This window comes from Stegastes partitus, unplaced genomic scaffold (assembly GCF_000690725.1).
Source record: "Stegastes partitus isolate 25-593 unplaced genomic scaffold, Stegastes_partitus-1.0.2 Scaffold48, whole genome shotgun sequence".
In the NCBI taxonomy this organism is placed as follows: Eukaryota; Metazoa; Chordata; class Actinopteri; family Pomacentridae; genus Stegastes; species Stegastes partitus.
Window position 1 is genome coordinate 933,492 of NW_007577779.1, and position 18,085 is coordinate 951,576.

Here is an 18,085-nt window from a genome sequence, read left to right on the forward strand (position 1 = left end):
ACCATCAGGCATTTTGAGACATACTTTAGTCAGTTACACATTTACTGACAAGAACCAAGATGACAATGTTCATTACTGTTTTAATGTTAAATGAAGTTGACATGATGAAACATGGTCATAATTGAAATGTGACAATATATTATGCAGACAAATTCCCCTCCTTTTCACTTTAAAAGACTGTTTTGTGAAGAAAATTCCACTGTTCACCAAACTGTACAGTAAATAGTATCACCCAGAGTGTACCCAAAAGCCTTCACATGAATTTACAAATGGCACAAAGTTTTTGTTTCAACTTGGATCAGATTCTAAATCTTCAAAACTTGATGCACGTGTAGTGAGGGCTTCACCAAACTGAGGCAAAAATACATCAAAGTGTTTTCCCGCTACCTGGTGGTTGGAGAGATTGTGTTTTTGCTGGGATTAAAAACAATAGTGCTGTAGAAGGAATGTGAAGTGCAAGCTAAAAAGAAAATGATGAAGGGGCATCAGACAAGTGTGAGCTGTGGATCTTTATCCATCGAAATTGTGGCAAAGACGGTATAAACATTAAAAAAAAACAAAAAACATGGAGGACATTCCTAATTCAGTGGTTCATTTTTAGGTTAACCCATTTAAAACAAACACTCTACAGAACCCCAATGTGTGTAAAATAAAATTCAAACAACTCAACATCTTAACAAAAATTTGATTTTGCCATTGAACGTGAAAAAAGTAGGTGAAGTTGCTGAACGCAATGTTAAAATCAGGTGATGCTCAAACTACCTGTACAGTAGCTTAAAGTTATCGTGACTCAAAAGTAGGATAACTATCACCTTTTAGCATACACCAATTTCCTGTATTCGAACATGAGTAAACAACGTGCATTTTTAAATAACTATTTACAGTATTTCTGTCCACCTTAAATCTTTAAAGGCATTTAATGTGACTTCATGGTTAAATAGCTCTAGCATGCTTCGGATGCAGAGTTCTTTCCCTCCTGTTCATCCTCCATGCTCATGACACACTGCCTCTTGTTTTGGCTCAACCCCACTGCTTCTTCTGCTCCAGGCATACCAAGCTTTCTCTTGAAAAAAGATCTGAGGTTACAGGAGTTGGGGGATCTCTCTGAGGAGCTGTCTCGTACCTGAGGGGGACTCTCTTTCACTGGGGTGTGAGGTGAGGATGATCTTGTAGCTTGTAAGCCCGAGTCATCAAGTGGCTGCTCTACATCCATGGTTTGCGTATGTGTTGGTGACTTGTTTGTCCTTTCCTCTGTGAGGTTTCCACAACCCTCCTCATCACTTTCATAAGACAGAGCAGCTAACTCACAGAGCCACAGCTCAGCCTCACTTTCAAATGCAATGCCGGCATCCAAAAGTTGTTGTTTTGTTGCAGAATTTCTCATCCCCCTTTTCACTTCCTCTCTGGGGGAAACAGAAGCAGGCTCATGAAGGAAAAATCGCTTCCTCCTGCTCAAGAGCCGAGTTTTTTTTTTCTGCTGCCTTGTTTGTCTGCTGGAGGCGCCCACGTCGATGTGTGACTCATCAGAATTTTCAGAGCTCCCATCATACGGGTCCAAAAACTACAAATTAGAAGCACTTTCATTCATGAGCACATAGAACAGCACGATGACTTTGCAGAAGAAGTGGATGAATGAAAGAAAGGAGAATGCTCACCAAAGAATTACAGCCGTGCCTTGCTGCAAGCTTGTGTGTTACCGTTGCCCGCCGTGAAGTCCCACTCTCTGGTGCACTGCTCGCACATCCCTACACACAAGAACCAGGAATTTAATTCTGCATGACCAGACAGTAGTGTTTTTAAACCATAAACATCAGTACACACTTCCCTTATTAAAATGATCCCACTGAAACACCTGTGTGTGAAGTTGTGTACTAGACGTGCACAGTGAAAAGTGATGAAGCCACAGTGATAATGGGCATGTTGGAGAAGTTTCTTGGGGAAAAAGATTTCATCTTTGGTTTTGTATATTTTTACCATAGGACATGGTATCATTTTACAATACAAGCCACTTTGAAAGTAGTTAAGCTATAGAAATATACATCTGACTCGGATATTGTGTCAGTTTGTGTGTGAGTGATGTTTACATTAAGAAATAAAGCAGTACCATAGTGCTTGTGTCCGACCATCTCGGACTGATTTCTGAGTCAGATTCTGTGCTGGACTCCACTTTGAACATCTGACATAAAACAGAGATCACTCCAATCCACATAAACATTTTGAAGAAGGAGAAACAATAAGTGATGTAAAATTTAAACCAGAGAGCGAAGAGCCCCTAAATAGGGCTGTGAAATGAGCCGCAGCTACCTGATCTTACCATGTATTGCATAGTAAGCTGGTCCATGCTGCTGAGCGCATGTCTGTCACTGTGGTCTGAAGGCAGACAAACATGTACAGTGCAATGATGCACATTGAAATGATGCAATTGTTACAAAATAAAATTACAAATTAAAGCCCTGCAGTAGAGAGATACCACATCCAAGAACTTAAATAATGCATCAATCTTCCAGCACGTCACAAAATTCAATGATTTTTAAAAGACTGACACAAACCTGGAAGTGAGCGCTGTCGTCTTCTACTATGTGCCATGACGTTTAACTTTTTTGAATAAGGTAAAATGCTGAAGAGAAGTGGTAATAATGCAGTCAACGGGTGGATTAATTAGCCAGCAGCTGGCTTTGATGTGAAACAGCCAAGTGAGGTCACAGGTGAGCCACCGGCACACCAGCAGCTGCCATGAGTTTAAAACACCACTGGGTTGGCTCATTTTAAAGATTTTGATAAACTTATACTGCTATGTATGAGTATATATATGTGTGTGTGTGTGTGTGTGTGTATTTTGTAGTTTTAAACTCATTCTGATCACCTTGTAAGCCTGTTCTTTTGTATTTTGTAAACTGTTTTCATTTAAAAGTCTTACTTAGGTTAAACATATTAGATTATTTTTCCGTTCAATCTAATGGAAGCTGATATACATACATACATATAGTCATGTAACAGTCCCAAAAAAAAGTTTGTGTATGTATATTCATATATATTTATAAGACCACAGACCTACTTTGTACTGTCAAAATGTGATGTTTTCTTCTCAGAAGTAAAAATATTTTAATGTTTTTTAAAGAGGCCGCTATCATGGGAGAGAATAACAACAGAAATGAAAATGGACTATTTCTAAGTGGTCAGTTTATCACTTCATGCTGCAAAATAGTCCAATTTTTAAGAGTTTCAAAACTATTTGGTTTCTATGGCCGAGCAGCTACAGACTGTACAATCTATGTAAGCTGCAGATAACTTGATAACCCAGCAATCAAAACACACTTCCTGCTTTCTAAGCTGTGTTTACAACAAGCCACGGCTTAAATACATAAATAAATAAATAAAAGTTTAAAAAATTGACACAAACTAACCGGAAGTTCCCTGTTTACTTGGTAACACTGTTACATATTTCCATAACCAGTAACTTATCACCAAAGTAAAATAAACCTACACTTGTTTTAGATATGCGCTATTTATATAATTTAATTTAAAGCTAAGGTGGTATAATGTTGGAAAGTTTTAGAAAAGAAGGAAGGTGTCACAACTTGAGAGTAGCACCGGTCGCATCCCTCCACCAGTTCCCCGGTGAACCGTTGGGGGGAACGGGAGAGTCGGAATGCCCGCTCCCATCCGTGCGTAAGATCCGGCCTGGGGGAAAGGGATGAATGTTAATTTCAAAGATGGCGGCGGAGGGAGGAGGGAAGGAGATGAACGAAATTAAAACTCAGTTCACCACTCGGGAAGGTGTCTACAAACTCCTCACTCACTCCGAATACAGCCGTCCTAACAGGGTGCCTTTCAACTCGCAAGGCTCCAACCCCGTCAAGGTCTCCTTCGTGAACGTCAACGACCAGTCAGGCAACGGCGACAGGATCTGTTTCAATGTGGGCCGTGAGCTCTACTTCTACATCTACAAAGGCGTTAGAAAGGTAGCGTGCTAACGTGGCTAATGTCAACGGAAATTGGCTACACTGCAAGTCAACACGCATCGCTGCTGTCTCAGTTGTTGCTAAAGTTTAGGCTTGTGTTTACCGTGTTTAATAACTCAGACAGGTGCTTGACTTTGAAATTAGCTGGCAGCTAGCTAGTTAGCTTGTAGCTATGATGAAGCTAGCCTACTTAGCTAGCTAGCCAACGCAACTGGCTAGCGTTAGCAAGGCTACTCCGAGGCCAGGGACTAAAACTACGTTGCCAGTCCGTCACTCTGTTTTACTTTTACTGTATGGTCGGTTTCTTGAGCTTAGATAAATATCGTTGGTATAAAGTTGACCTTTTGTTATGGTTGCAGTTGTCAGGGTTGAAGTAACCTTTGTAACGGGTATAGTTTGTGTTCAAAGTGTCAGTGTCGACAGTGACAGCTTTTAACGTTGCCACCCGTAACACCTGTCGACGTCCCTTTGACTGACAGGTGTCGGCAAATCACAATTATGCAGATTCAGAGTATAGGAGAATATTTGGTTGGCAAAGTAACTGCTGCCATCATCCTTTTTTAATGTAATGTAGTCTTTGCTTGGGGATGTGCCTGGACACAACCTGTGTCTTGATCAATCTAAGCTGACTTAGCATATTTCGGTTTTGTAATTGCCACGGATAAGTGTCTGTCAAAGGCACTGGCACTGCACAGTATATTCCTAGATTCTGGATCTATTTCCAGTCTCTGAAAAGTAATCTAGTTCTTTAACTCCTGGTGATTGTGGACCAGATGAATATATGAGTTTCCACTCAAACAGAAAGTGGAGATCCTGTGGGAATCACATGATTACTCGCTACCCAGCATTATCCTGATACTCAGCCTTCTGGTATTCAGATGCCATTCAGTATCACGATATAATCTCTCCACATACCACATCTTATGCTACCCTAAAATAGATGTATATGTTTTTTTGGCTTTATGACAGCAAACAGGTAGACAAGAATCAGCTGACCAATTGGAGCCAAGTGTCACAGTCTTTTGACAGTCATACAGAAACATGTGAGTGTCATACATGTTGTCTTTCCTGTGTAAAATAGCAGTAAACTGGCTAAAGACTGCCAGCAACTGTAGTAATTAGAGTTTAAAATCTATACAATATAAAGACAAACCTGCTCTTAGGTTGTAGTCTATCAGGAGCAGGAAATGGTATTTGTTTTATTGCTCTGATATATTGTAGCATATGTGGAAAGAATGGGAAACAAAGCTAACAGTTAAATTCAGCAGTTTATGTTTTATTTATGTGAATCTTAAAACTCCTTACTTACCCGTTGACATAGGCTAGTTTTGTAAAACTCTTTAAATTTACTGTCAAATCATCAAAACACTGTTTAATACAGTGAGTACTGTTTAGTTTATTTGCGCTCCATTACATCTACAAAATGGTTAAACATCTTAGTCTTTCTCATGGATAAAGTCTTTGACTTATTTCTGCCATTGTGAGACATTAGACCTGTGCTTTTGTGAGTTTGACTGGACACTTGATTTAAGCGACATTTAAGGCATTTTGGCTCTTGAAAGCGAGACAGAAACAGCCAGTGTTGCATCCAGCACTAATGGAGGAACTAGTGAGTCATCATCTTAAAAGAATTTTCCATTCTGCCAGTAGTGTAAACTGTAAATCATTAACAAATGGAAGTGTTGTCATACTGGTTATCTAAACTATATGCCCTATGGTTTGTTTGCAGCAGTGTATTGCTGTTTCCCTGACACCTACAACAACTGCTCTATGATAGCTGCCATGTACTCATCCAAAGTGAAAGGACATACTTCTGCACTTGAGTTCTTCCTCATTTTTGCTTAGGGAATGTGAGCTATTTGATGTGTTGCTAAATGTTGTACAGTGTTATTTTACATTCAGTCACATCTTGTACACTTTAATGGCAAGCAGCTTGATTTTTAAAGGGTTGGCTGAAAGGCCAAATTGAGTGTCTCTGATCAGTAGAATTAACGCTGACCCTACAAGTCCTCTAAACTCTGTGCCAATGTGTTTGAGATGCAGCACAGGACAAAAGACCCAACGGCACACTCAGCTCTAGTGTATTTTTCAGGGTTTTTTTTTCTTTTTCTTACTGACAGTTTGACCAGTAGCAGCCTTCATCTTGCAGCAAAGTGCATAAAGTCATTTTAGATATTTAAAGGTTACTGCACTCACTTCATCTGCATTTGTTCTCTCTCTCTCTTGTTCTCTCCTCTCTCTCTCTCTCTCTCTCTAGGCTGCGGACCTGAGCAAGCCCATAGACAAGCGCATTTACAAGGGAACGCAGCCCACGTGTCATGACTTCAACCACCTCACAGCTACAGCAGAAAGCGTGTCCTTGCTGGTGGGTTTCTCAGCAGGACAGGTACAGCTCATTGACCCCATCAAGAAGGAGACAAGCAAGCTCTTTAATGAGGAGGTAGGTCTCTGAAGGACACATTGAATAAAAATGCTGTGTACATTGTTATCCATTGTTACTTTTCATCAAGTCCCTCATCGTCATATTGATTGATATGTTGAGCCTTGTTCCCACACAGACATCTGCATTATTTTTAGGCCATTGTGGATGAAGATGTATTTTGTTGCATCTCACTTAATCCCAAAAAATGTAATAAGCCCATACCCTACGGAAGAACCAATCATTAGTCTAGAACTCACAGCAGATTGTTCTGTGTTGAAATGATTATTCATATAAAGTACTGATTTTGAATTTCGTCTAAGCTGTTGTGGTAAACGCTTGTGTCTTCTGATGTAGACTATTCAAAGCATCTGAATGACAAAGAAGAGTAATGTGTCCAAAGAATTATTCTCTACTTCTTTACTTTGTGCTTGTCCTGCGCGTCACGTTTAACAGGATTGGTCACAAAAAATACGTTTTAGTGAACAAAGACTTTGTGTATTAAATTGTAAAACTTCCAGCTTGTTCCAAATAGTGATTTTTAATTTATGATACTCTACTGAAATAATTTTTTCCCCCTTTTTCCCTCTGCTCTCTTTTTCTCCATCTTCTTCTCAAATCTCAACCCTCCCTTTCTCCTGACAGAGATTAATAGACAAGTCCAGAGTAACATGTGTGAAATGGGTGCCAGGCTCTGAGAGCCTGTTTCTGGTCTCTCATGCCAGTGGGAATATGTACCTGTACAATGTGGAGCATACCTGCGGCACCACAGCGCCACACTACCAGCTGCTCAAACAGGGAGAGAACTACTCTGTACACACTTGCAAGAGTAAATCCACGCGGAACCCTCTCCTGAAATGGACAGTGGGGGAGGGTGCTTTGAATGAATTTGCCTTCTCTCCAGATGGGAAGTTCCTTGCCTGTGTAAGCCAAGACGGCTTCCTACGGGTGTTCAACTTTGATGCTGTTGAGCTCCACGGCACCATGAAGAGCTATTTTGGTGGCCTGTTGTGTGTCTGCTGGAGCCCTGATGGAAAGTACATAGTTGCAGGAGGAGAGGACGATCTAGTGACTGTGTGGTCGTTCTTGGATTGCAGAGTCATTGCCCGAGGTCACGGCCACAAGTCATGGGTGAGTGTGGTGGCATTTGACCATTACACCACCAGTGTGGAGGAGAGTGACCCAATGGAGTTTAGTGGCAGCGATGAGGACTTCCAGGATCAGATGATCCACTTTGGACGAGATCGTGCCAATAGTACACAGTCTCGACTTTCCAAGCGCAACTCCACGGACAGCCGGCCTGTTAGTGTCACATACCGGTTTGGCTCAGTGGGTCAGGACACTCAGCTGTGCCTATGGGACCTCACTGAGGACATCCTTTTCCCCCATCTTCCGCTTTCACGGACACGAACACATACTAATGTGATGAATGCTACCAGCCCTCCTGCGGGTGCTACAATAATCACTCACACCTCTAGTAACACTACTAATGGAAACAACAGTGGTGCCAATACTCCTGGCATTAACTCCCTCTCTTCTACATTACCACGCTCCAACAGCCTACCCCATTCAGCCGGCACCACAACAGCAACAGTAAACAATACCAACAAGGCCGGCAGCGGTGGTGGAATCGGCAGTGGTATTATGGACAGTGCCATCGCTACAGGTGTGAGCAAGTTTGCCACACTGTCACTCCATGATCGGAAGGAGCGCCACCACGAGAAGGACCACAAACGCAACCACAGCATGGGTCACATCAGCAGTAAGAGCAGCGACAAGCTCAACCTGCTGACTAAAACCAAAACAGACCCTGCTAAGACTCTGGGCACCCTGCTGTGTCCGCGCATGGAGGATGTGCCCCTCCTTGAGCCCCTCATCTGTAAAAAAATAGCACACGAGAGACTGACTGTACTCATATTTTTAGAGGACTGTTTAGTGACTGCTTGTCAGGAGGGATTTATTTGCACATGGGCGAGGCCAGGCAAAGTGGTAAGTTCTTTTTAATGTAGGAAATATGGGAAAAATTGACATGATGATGCTTTGTCAGTCTTAAGTAACCAAGAAACAGCATTCTGAAGGCATACGTAAAACTGTGGACATTTGGAATAGCATTTTTAGCTTTTGTAATCAAATTGTCACTGCAGACAGCCGAGCAACATATCAGACTTTGTTTTATGTACACCTGCTTTACAGTAAAAGACGATTATGCCTAAGTTTTAGATATAACCTATGCTATGAACGTATAGTTTCTGGTTATATAATCCATTCTGAGAGTAGAATTTTCTGTATAGACCTGTGAAATGAAGAAAAACATTTTCCATATGAAGTGTGTTCATTGGTTCACCATAATCATCCCACAATGCGTAGCAGCAGAGCTAACAAGTCATCTGCATACACTCTCACATTTAGGGGTTGGGTTCTGGTAGCTGGTTTCATTATGGATACAGTTCCTGATCAGCGAAATGCTTGGATTCGTTAAACTCTGCAGCTAAACAAATCTCTCATTGAATTTTTTCTCTCCTATTTATTTTTTTTCCCTGATTAGCAAAGTCCAATGGTCAAACCAAGCAGGTGATGTTAGCAGCTTCTCTTTTATAGCCTCCACCGACTGTTTCTTTCTCCGGTTACAATGACCAGCGTCTCCAATGGTAGATTATATCAGCTGTATCAAATTATTGTTAATTCTGTAACAGCTCCAATGAAACTTTGCTGGTTCATGTGCTCTCTCCAAGCCCGTCTGTACTCTGCCAAAGACTGTTTGAGCGAAAAGACATCATCACATACCTTTACAACCACCGCTGATCTGTGTTTCTGCTGTTCAACAGAGTGGACACTTTATCAAATCAACACTTGAAACTCATTATCTGGTGTTATCTTGTTGCAGCTGTTATTTAAGTGCGTCAAACAATCCATAATAAACATTTCTGATCTCATTTTCAGGTTGGAGAGAACAATCTAAACTGAATTCACAACTTGAGTTACTTGCAAATGATCACAGCTAAACTTAATTAAAATTAACAAGGGAGTTGATTGGATTTGATAAAATGCTATTGAACCCCAACCCTATTCACATTTCAGCTTTTACACAAATGGCTCTGCATTTCCCCAAATAATCTTTGCAGTTCCTCACATGCTAACAGCTTAATATGTATACTCATCTACTTCCCTTTTGTTTGTGGTTTGAGAGTTTTTTTTGCCAGAACAGGGCACATGATGGTCTGAATCTGGAACATCACTAGAAGTCTGACTTTTAGTCAGTACAGTCAGATACTTATTTCAAACCAGTCAGACATTCACAGGGGAAACGCCCTTAAATTTTCATCCAAATTGGATACTTAACTTGAGGCTGTAGAAAAAGTTGTACACATAATTAATTTTAACCAATCAATAGAAAAGTTAGCAATTTAGTTTGTCCTCAAGTGCACTTGAAGGTCAGATCCAGAGGTAAAAAAAAGAACCTTTTTGATAAACTAGTTAATGGGCCGATCATGTATGCAAGAAGTGCCTTGATCAAGAAAACCTCTCAAAGACACTGTTAGTCTCAAACTGTATACTTCGCATCTACTTTGACTGCTGTGCACAGGCTTTTGATTTAATGCTGGGGACTGGGATAAGGAAAGATGAGACACATTTTTAATGAGCTATTTGTTGCTTGATTTTGCTATAGTATGTGGACTTTCCCAATGCAAATCTCCTTGTTTTCCTTTTTCCAGGGTTTATTGTCATCCCAAAACCAAGCCAGCTCTCCCAGTGGAACAGTAGTATAGCCACAATATTTCTGCTGCTAAAGAACCCTGCAACCCAGAGTCTGATGCTGCTCTTCACCCTGCAAGCATTGCAAGTTTTCCTTTTCTTTATACCCCCTCCCTCTCCCAGTTTTGTTAATGGCTTTTCTGTTGTTTTTTGTTTATCACTCACTTGACCTAGAGGAGGAATGGAACAGGAAAAGGTGTGGTGCAATCGTGGACTATTGCGCTAAAATACTATTGTTCTCTGAAGTTTTAACACATTTTAGGTTTTTAAAAAATCTTTTTTTTTTTTTTTTTGTTCCATGTCGGATCTCATCAGACTGTTGTCCTCTCTGGAATTAAGGCTTGGCTTTGTTAGATGCAAACCAGACTATTGTGGCTTGAGATTAAAGGGATAGTTCATTTAATTTTCATAATCTCTTTACCCCTTTTTTAAGATTTTGTCATGTAACCCAGTGTAGGCTCAGGGTTACTTACTGAAATATGAAGTTTGAAAGAACTATCCTTTTATGACCAAGTGCGTGAGCATCTGAAAATATTGCATCCATCGTCACTCACCCACCACTTCTGTCTTTTCTTGAGTAGAATCTCCCCATTGACGACTTTGCACTGAATTTGTTAGCTATGTTGTTGTTTGTTTTTATAACTACTCTAATGGAACAAAAAAAAGAGGGTTGAGGACTGCCTTGTTGCACTCGGCTTTAACATCCTCAGTCTTGAAATCTGAATCTATAAAGCTGGATGCTGCAATCATAGTCTTTTTAAAGAAAAAAAAAAGGTTTGCACTTAAATTAGTTTATTAGAAGAAAATGGCTTTACATTTTTGGGTGTGCTCAGAACTCACAGATGGCTAATACAGTAGGTGAAGAAAATGATAAAAACTATTAAAACCTTTATCTATTGAGCATTTATTTTAATATTATTTCAGATTCAAATCTGCTCTGTATCATAATGTGTATATTGTAATTAATTGATTTGATGGGGGCCTAAGCAAACTACCATTACTCCAGTGGAAGTTTTGTCATTGATAGTTATATTTCTAAAGCCTAAAGTATACATATTAATAATATTAAAATAATCTTGAATACACCGTTTTCTGTTCTTTTTTGTGCACCCACATGTAATGTATTTACATCTGAAAGTTAAATTGTCACAAGCATGACAATGCTGTAGCTGTAGAGAGCGGGCTTCAAGTTTGGAAGTCTGGCCAGCAATTGAACCTCCAAAGACTCTCCTTAACTTGATACCAGCTCTCTCCTTTTTTAGGAGAATACTCTCCAGTTTTCTCCTGAAAAGAACTTTAACAAAGAAACATGACTGCAGATTAGAAACTTGAGATTCAACCAAGAAATCCTTCCCCATTTGACATGAATACATTTTTAATGTAGTTTTACTGATCACTGTTGGAGCCACGAGGAGTTCAGTGATCCCTGCAAGAGACAGATTGCAGGTGAAGTCCATCTATTTTTGAAGCAAATTTACAAATCCCTCTTTATTCATTAAAAAAAACAAAACAACAAAAAACGTGACTGTTCTGTCAACATTTTTGTGTCAACGGTTTGTGCATATATTATGTTTTATTTGTAATGCAGGTTAATGACAACATCATACAAATGATACTTGATATTTTTTTTACTCTGACACAATAACAAACACAATAAAGTGCAGACTGAGTCACAGTCCGTTTTAATGAGCTCACAGCTCTGCATGAAATGGTACTTTTTTTTTTCTTCTTTTTTAAGCCACAGTGCCTCAAGTTAGGAGTATGAAGGTACAGGTCAAGCTACGCTCTAAACAACATTCAATCATCTGACTTTCTAACGTCCCATCAGCAACAATTCTCCAGGCATCTCAACACAGGTGTTTCCATGTACATGGTTCATCTAAAAGGAAGCTCAGTTCTTTTTAACGATTCAATTTCTGTCTTTTGTATCCCACTCAAAGCTGTTTAATTAGTTTACAGCTAGATCACAAAATGTGCATTTAAAGTACATCTCGAAACACGTGGCTGAGGATGAGTTCATGAGAATGTGTTTGCTGCTGACCTTTGTACAGGAAGACTATTACCTTTCAAATCATGAGGACTTCAATCATGGTAATTTGAAAGACATGCTATCACAAATATATAGTCCTTAGAAAGGGAATTCAACCTTGACTGTGGAGTTTTTCTCACTTTACACTGTAAATCTCAGTGGATTATTAAAGCTACTATGTAGCATTTATAAGTTTCCAGCTTTGCCTCGGCTTCTCCAGGACGTTTTTATGCTCCTGTGGAGCTTTTCTTTATGTCTAGAATTCATGCTGTGAGATGAATCTTTTCTCTCGACCAGGAAATTAATTATTCGGTTGTTGGACCTTTCAGGTCCCCAGTGTGTCATTTGTTACGCTGTAATTAGAAACTGGTCGTCTCATTCAATTTATCATTTAAAAAATGGTAAATGTAGGTGTGTTAGTGAAGGGTGACGAATTGATAAGAATTGTGGCTATTTTAACATTTAAGTCTTTTCTTTTTGTTAATCAGTGTCAACAGAGCTTGATCTAAAGTTGTAAAATAGTACAACCTGAAGAAGTCCTAGTGGTGCGATTACTTCTTTAAAGGTGTCATATTACTTTAAAAGAAGTTAAAAATGTTGATCACTAATGTTAAATGCTGTTTACCTATCTATCAAATGTCATACTGTTAGGTGTGTGTACTACATTAGGCTCAGTTTGAAGTCTGTTGTTAAAGGGTTGTAAACGTGTGACACCCGACAAGGTCAAGTAAAACTAAGGAACTAAAGCTACTTGATCTTTATCCAACATTATATGAAAGAATACATTGTTTGAGTTGAGGTCACATTGAATTTCCTCATTACAATCAAGGTTGAACAGTTTGGTGCAGCAGTCCTAATAACTGGTGAGATGACAGTTTTGGTGGACTTCATTGCGTTTCTTTCTCGAGCATGTTTTACAGATTTCAACATAAAGCCTGTCCAAACAGTGTCCTCTCAGCAATCTGTTTGTCAGGACAGGTCTGTCCTGTTTTGAAAGGCATTTGTAAATGTAATACTTCAGCGTATTTGGCTCTCAGAAGCCTCCATGTTTCCTATCCAGAGGTGGCATATAGTAGGTCTTGAAAGCTGCGCGGTGTGACTCATCCCGGGGCTGTGAAGAGAGGAAATGCAGCATGAATGTCAGTTCAAAGCCCGCATTGAAAAGCACTAGCAAGGCACTTGTTTTTATTAATCTGATGCTCCTGTTTTGTCCTTAAAACCACATAGTGAGCATACTCAAAACATCCTTTGATATTTAAAACAAACCCGTCAGCTGTGTATCACTGCAGTGCCCTTGGTGAACGTGACTCTGCGGAGGCTTAAATGAAGGATTCAGAACTGTAAAAAACCTGATGTCTGTGTCGTACTGCTGTGTTTACCTTGGCCAACTGTGACTGGCACTTTTTTGACGTGATGGCTGGCAGTGTGCCTCGGTGAGTCACGGTAAACGCAGGCAGAGTGGAGACTGGGAAGGAGATCTGTGGTCCTGGTACAACCATGTTAATCTTGGGCAGCTCTGCTGCGTAATGAGGGACGTTTCGTCTGATGAGGGGGTCTGCTACATGCTTCATGTTGTGCTGAAGAGCGCAAAAGTATCAGATAAGCTTTCGACTTGTCACTTATATCGACTTTAACGCAGCGTTTAAACTTACACTCATTAAAGGCGTTTGTCTTGTGTGTCTTCCCCTCAGTTGTTTGCCGAGTCTGGTTGGTCTCCAGATGTGTTGTAAAGAGTTTTGCATCACACTGCTCCCCATGCCATCCATAGTCCCAGAAACTCTGTGAAGAGTCTCTGCTTTCTTCTCTGCCATCCTGGGAGAAAGATACAAGAGCGAGCAATATTTCTACTTGGTACCTCTACAGTTTGAAGCATAAGCCTGGTCATCCAAATTTGATTTAAAATGTCACAAGGTCTTATTTTGTTTCCTATTTGTGGGTCGGCTGGCGGGTAAGAGATGTAAAATGCTTGTTTCTGATCTAAGGCACTTTACCTGATTTCCCTAAAGTACGTGTGCCTCAGGGCTGTCTCTGCAGCGATGCGTTCATCTGGGTCGTAGGCAAGCATCTGGTAGAGCAGTGACAGAGCTGGAGCTGGGCAGTTAGGGACTAACCGCGAGATACCGGTGCCTTTCTTTGGGGGAAAGTTAAAATGCATCGCTCTCGACCTGCCAGACATTACAGCAACAAGACATGTCCCTGTTTTTGGGGGTTGTTTTTGAGTACATATAACATTTTTTTTTTTACTGTTTACGTGTGCTACTCCTGTAACAAGTAGACAAACTCTTCAGGCAACACATCTGAGTAGTAACACTTACTGTTTGAACTTTTGGAGAAGACCTTGATCTGGTGTCCCCAACACATCATGGATCTTAGCAACCTGGTCCAACTCATTGCCTCCAGGGAAGAGAGGATTCAAGCTGAAACACACAGGTATGTATTGATATGACTGCCTTCACAAAAGTATTTGCATTGCTTTTGTTTGACATTTGTTTATGCCTTTGGTGGTCAGAAGAGATCAAATTACAAAAAAAAAGCTGAATGCAGAGATGGGCAAACATATTGCTATTGTATGAGTAATCAAATATAACTGAAATATCCCACCTTCTAACTGAACTGAAAATGTACAGGCACAGTGTTACAGGTGAAATGTATCTGCTGAGATACCTCATGATTTCAAAGAAGACACAACCGGCGCTCCAGATGTCCATCTTTAGGCTGTAATAGCCATCAGTGAGGAGGCACTCCGGGGCTCTGTACCAGCGCGTGGAGATGTACTCTGTGTGCGGGGGCTTGGAGTACACACTCCGACATGAGCCGAAGTCACCAAGCTTCAAAATGTTTTGCTGCAAGTTGCACAAAGTTTAAGAACAGTTCAAAACCAAATTAGCCCTGTCACTTTGAGGTAAAGCAAATTGTGAACATCTCACTTTTATAAGGATGTTTTCAGGCTTCACGTCTCTGTGAAAGATCCCACAGCTGTAAAGAAGGAAAAAAAACAAGATCTCAGCTTAATTGAATGATGAATTTTATTTTTTTTCATTCAGTTTGAAATAGAATATTTCCATGTTTACCTGTGCATGTGTTCCAGTGACTTGCAAAGTTGGTACATGTAATGTTTTACTGTATGGTCAGGCAGTGGTGTTTTTCTTCCTGCAAGGAATGAGAAATGTCAAAATTCGCACAAAAACTACATCTTTAAGATCCACTTATAGGGATTCGCTGTCATCCTGGCACACTTACCTTGTATGTACTCATAGATGTTCATCTCCATCAGCTCACAGATCAAAGACACGGTTCCAGTTTCTTTGTCACTGAAACATTGTGTTAGATTAATGAAATACCACATTATATATGATACTATATTCGCTGCAAAATAGACAACACACAAGCACTCACAAAATCAGTTCATGTAGCTGGATGATATTTGCATGAGGGCTCAGTCTCTTCATTGCCTGGACTTCCCGCAGGTTGTTGGCCTGCTCCAGACTTATCAACAAAGAAGAAATGATGTGAGAACATTAAATATGGCAAATGCAGCAATACAGTATATTTATTGGATGGTGTGTCTGCTTACTTAATCTGAGATAATGTAAGATGAGTTGGAGGAAACTAGACTAAAGACATGCAATTCTATATATGAAAGAAGAATAGTGTTACTGTAGTGCATGGAAACATTGTGGATGAAGGCAAATAATAAACGGCCGAACAGATTTACAGCTAATCAATGTCAAAAACCAGTGCACTGTCAACTCACATTTCAAGCACTGACTTCTATTGTTACCTCATCACAACAAGGTCAAAGGCAGTGCAAACTGACATCTAATAGGATACTTAAGGCAAGGGGGGTGTCAAGCTGCTGACTCGAGTTTCAAGGGTCCATACACAACTGAGTATGAGAAAACTACACCACTGATAGCCCGTGCACCGGATTAGCCGCTGTGCTCAGCATACATACCTGTTTATTGTCTGTTTCATGGTTTTACATGCGTAAAACTTCCCATCTTTCAGGCTCTGAGTTTTCACCACCTCTGAAAATGTGCCCTCCCCGATCTTTTTGATTATTTTGTAACCTGCAACAATAAAATGAAACAAGAAAGAACAGGCGCATGAACACATTTCTATCATACTATCATTTGTGAGTAACCTAACAAGAGAAAAACAAGGCTGCATCATCTAGAGGGACATCCTGTGCTCTGTAGACAGGAAAAACTGGAACACTCCCATTGGACATTAAAGCCCATGATGATATTGGTGGTAAGGGGAACTGGGATTTTCAGAGTCATTTAGGACTTCAGCTAATTATTATTTTCATCCCAGTTCAGTCTGCAAAAAAATAAAAAATCCTGATGACAAGTTGACATATATAAAAGTTTGGTCCACAAAACAGTCCAAAACATAATAAAATCAGCTAATCAGTTAATGCACTAATTGCTTCAGCTTTGCATTCACATAAAACTAATTCTGATTAAATATTTTACAGGAAATCTCAAGTCAGGTTCCACATTTCAAACATTAGCTCATTATTGTGGTTGGTTAATGCAAACAAGGTACACCTTTTTTTTTTTTTCCTGCTGGGAGATTTACTTTTGTGGACCAGTCACTGCAGCGGCAATAGTTTAGTTTAGCTGAAGTCATGAGAGATGGCACTATTTTAATGCTCTCATTTACAATTTATGGAGACAGTTGCGATAGTTTCACTGTCTGAACTGCTCAAAAATATTACAAAATCAGAAAGTATTGTTTTAGGTCCCATTTTGACAAACTAAAAACTGTGACCTATCTAATTATGTTAGTGAGCAATAATTATCCTCGTGTTATTGTCAGACTCCCACACTGCTCCGCTTCGCCAGTGCTACGGTTAATAACAGGTGAGGTCAGATGAACGGCGCGCTTGTTTTCATACTTTTGGTGACATTTAATGCAAAATACAGGTTAAAACCGCAGCAAAAAAGGCTTTGGTGGAAACATTATTCATAAAAGGTATTCGCGTATGTGTTCCCATTTGTGTACCAGACCAAATGAGCGATATTCTTAGAGGTTAGAACTGCTAGCAAACTAGACATTTGAAGAGAAATCTCGTGGACGTGCGACCGCCTGTCAGACTGCCATCCCTCCGCTCGTTACTTACAATGCATCCCTTTGAGTCCTAGCCGCCGCATGTAAGTCGAATATCCATAACATGCGTGTCTGCAGAGTACATTATCAATGTTACGTTTGAAAAGGTGTGTTTTAATTTTTTTTTCTGTCACCTTTCTAGGTGTCAAAAGGACACTAAAGTGGGTGCTAGCTTAGCCCCGCTAGCGAGCCCTGTTAGCTGACCGTCGCCTTGGTAACGGAGCACGCCTTCGCCCTCCACTCTGACCTGAGGAGGAAACTGGAAACTCCGGCTCAATGTCTGACTCTCTGACTCCAGTCTGCTTGTATCCAGAATTAAAAGGAAAAAACGGCGTACAATATGCCCTGTCGTGTAAGAAAAAAAATGCCAGTCAAGCTGAAATATTCACGGCAGGCCCCGATATTTGACGAGGGTGGCTGCTTGCAGCTACATAATTCACCTTCTTACCTGTTTTCCAGAGGTGGGTGGTGACCATTAGCTCGGAGGTTTTCTCATTAGGCTGCGGGTTGTTGTTCTGCAGGTCCACAACATTTCCCCTGTTGTTCCAGTCCGTGTTAGGTGGTGTTTTGCACGCATTTCGAAGGCTTGCCCTGTTTTTCACGTCAATAAGCCAGTTTGAGTAGTGCATCATTAGTGCACATTTACTGTCAAGAAGCCGACCATGAGTTTAATAATTTATAAGGACAGTTCCTGCTGGAGCAAAGCCGCTAGTTCACTGCATTCATAATAGCGTGACGTTACCGGACAAGAATGCATCTCATACACAATGTATTCTATTCAATTCAGTGTGTAAAAGGCGTGGACCT

At 40.4% G+C, this 18,085-nt stretch overlaps 3 protein-coding genes across 5 annotated transcripts; 1 reads left to right on the forward strand and 2 right to left on the reverse strand.

Annotated features, from left to right (window-relative positions):
• Nucleotides 1-943: 943 nt before the first annotated feature.
• On the reverse strand, nt 944-2,586 carry LOC103376502 (uncharacterized). Its single transcript, XM_008306888.1, has 5 exons — nt 2,550-2,586; nt 2,302-2,370; nt 2,105-2,166; nt 1,656-1,745; nt 944-1,561 (listed from the first exon to the last, which is right to left on the reverse strand). Exons 1-5 carry the CDS (start codon nt 2,584-2,586, stop codon nt 944-946), a joined length of 876 nt encoding a protein of 291 aa, XP_008305110.1.
• A 1,112-nt stretch (nt 2,587-3,698) lies between these two features.
• On the forward strand, nt 3,699-11,217 carry wdr20a (WD repeat domain 20a). Of its 3 annotated transcripts, XR_521326.1 has the most exons (5): nt 3,702-3,962; nt 6,220-6,402; nt 7,027-8,370; nt 8,927-9,029; nt 10,095-11,217. XR_521326.1 is itself a non-coding variant. In XM_008306872.1 (4 exons), the coding sequence occupies exons 1-4, from the start codon at nt 3,699-3,701 to the stop codon at nt 10,146-10,148; spliced, it is 1,845 nt and encodes a 614-aa protein (XP_008305094.1). In that variant the 3' UTR covers nt 10,149-11,217. The 3 variants fall into 3 exon arrangements, 2 of the variants coding, with proteins under 2 accessions (XP_008305094.1, XP_008305095.1); XM_008306872.1 differs by lacking the exon at nt 8,927-9,029 and having other exon boundaries at nt 3,699-3,962; XM_008306873.1 differs by having other exon boundaries at nt 8,927-11,217.
• Nucleotides 11,218-11,673: 456 nt separating this feature from the next.
• mok (MOK protein kinase) lies at nt 11,674-18,021 on the reverse strand. Its single transcript, XM_008306871.1, has 12 exons — nt 17,727-18,021; nt 16,119-16,233; nt 15,560-15,649; nt 15,404-15,474; nt 15,235-15,313; nt 15,091-15,139; nt 14,828-15,006; nt 14,479-14,580; nt 14,155-14,328; nt 13,816-13,975; nt 13,543-13,740; nt 11,674-13,274 (listed from the first exon to the last, which is right to left on the reverse strand). The coding sequence occupies exons 1-12, from the start codon at nt 17,908-17,910 to the stop codon at nt 13,197-13,199; spliced, it is 1,479 nt and encodes a 492-aa protein (XP_008305093.1). The 5' UTR covers nt 17,911-18,021; the 3' UTR covers nt 11,674-13,196.
• Nucleotides 18,022-18,085: the final 64 nt, after the last annotated feature.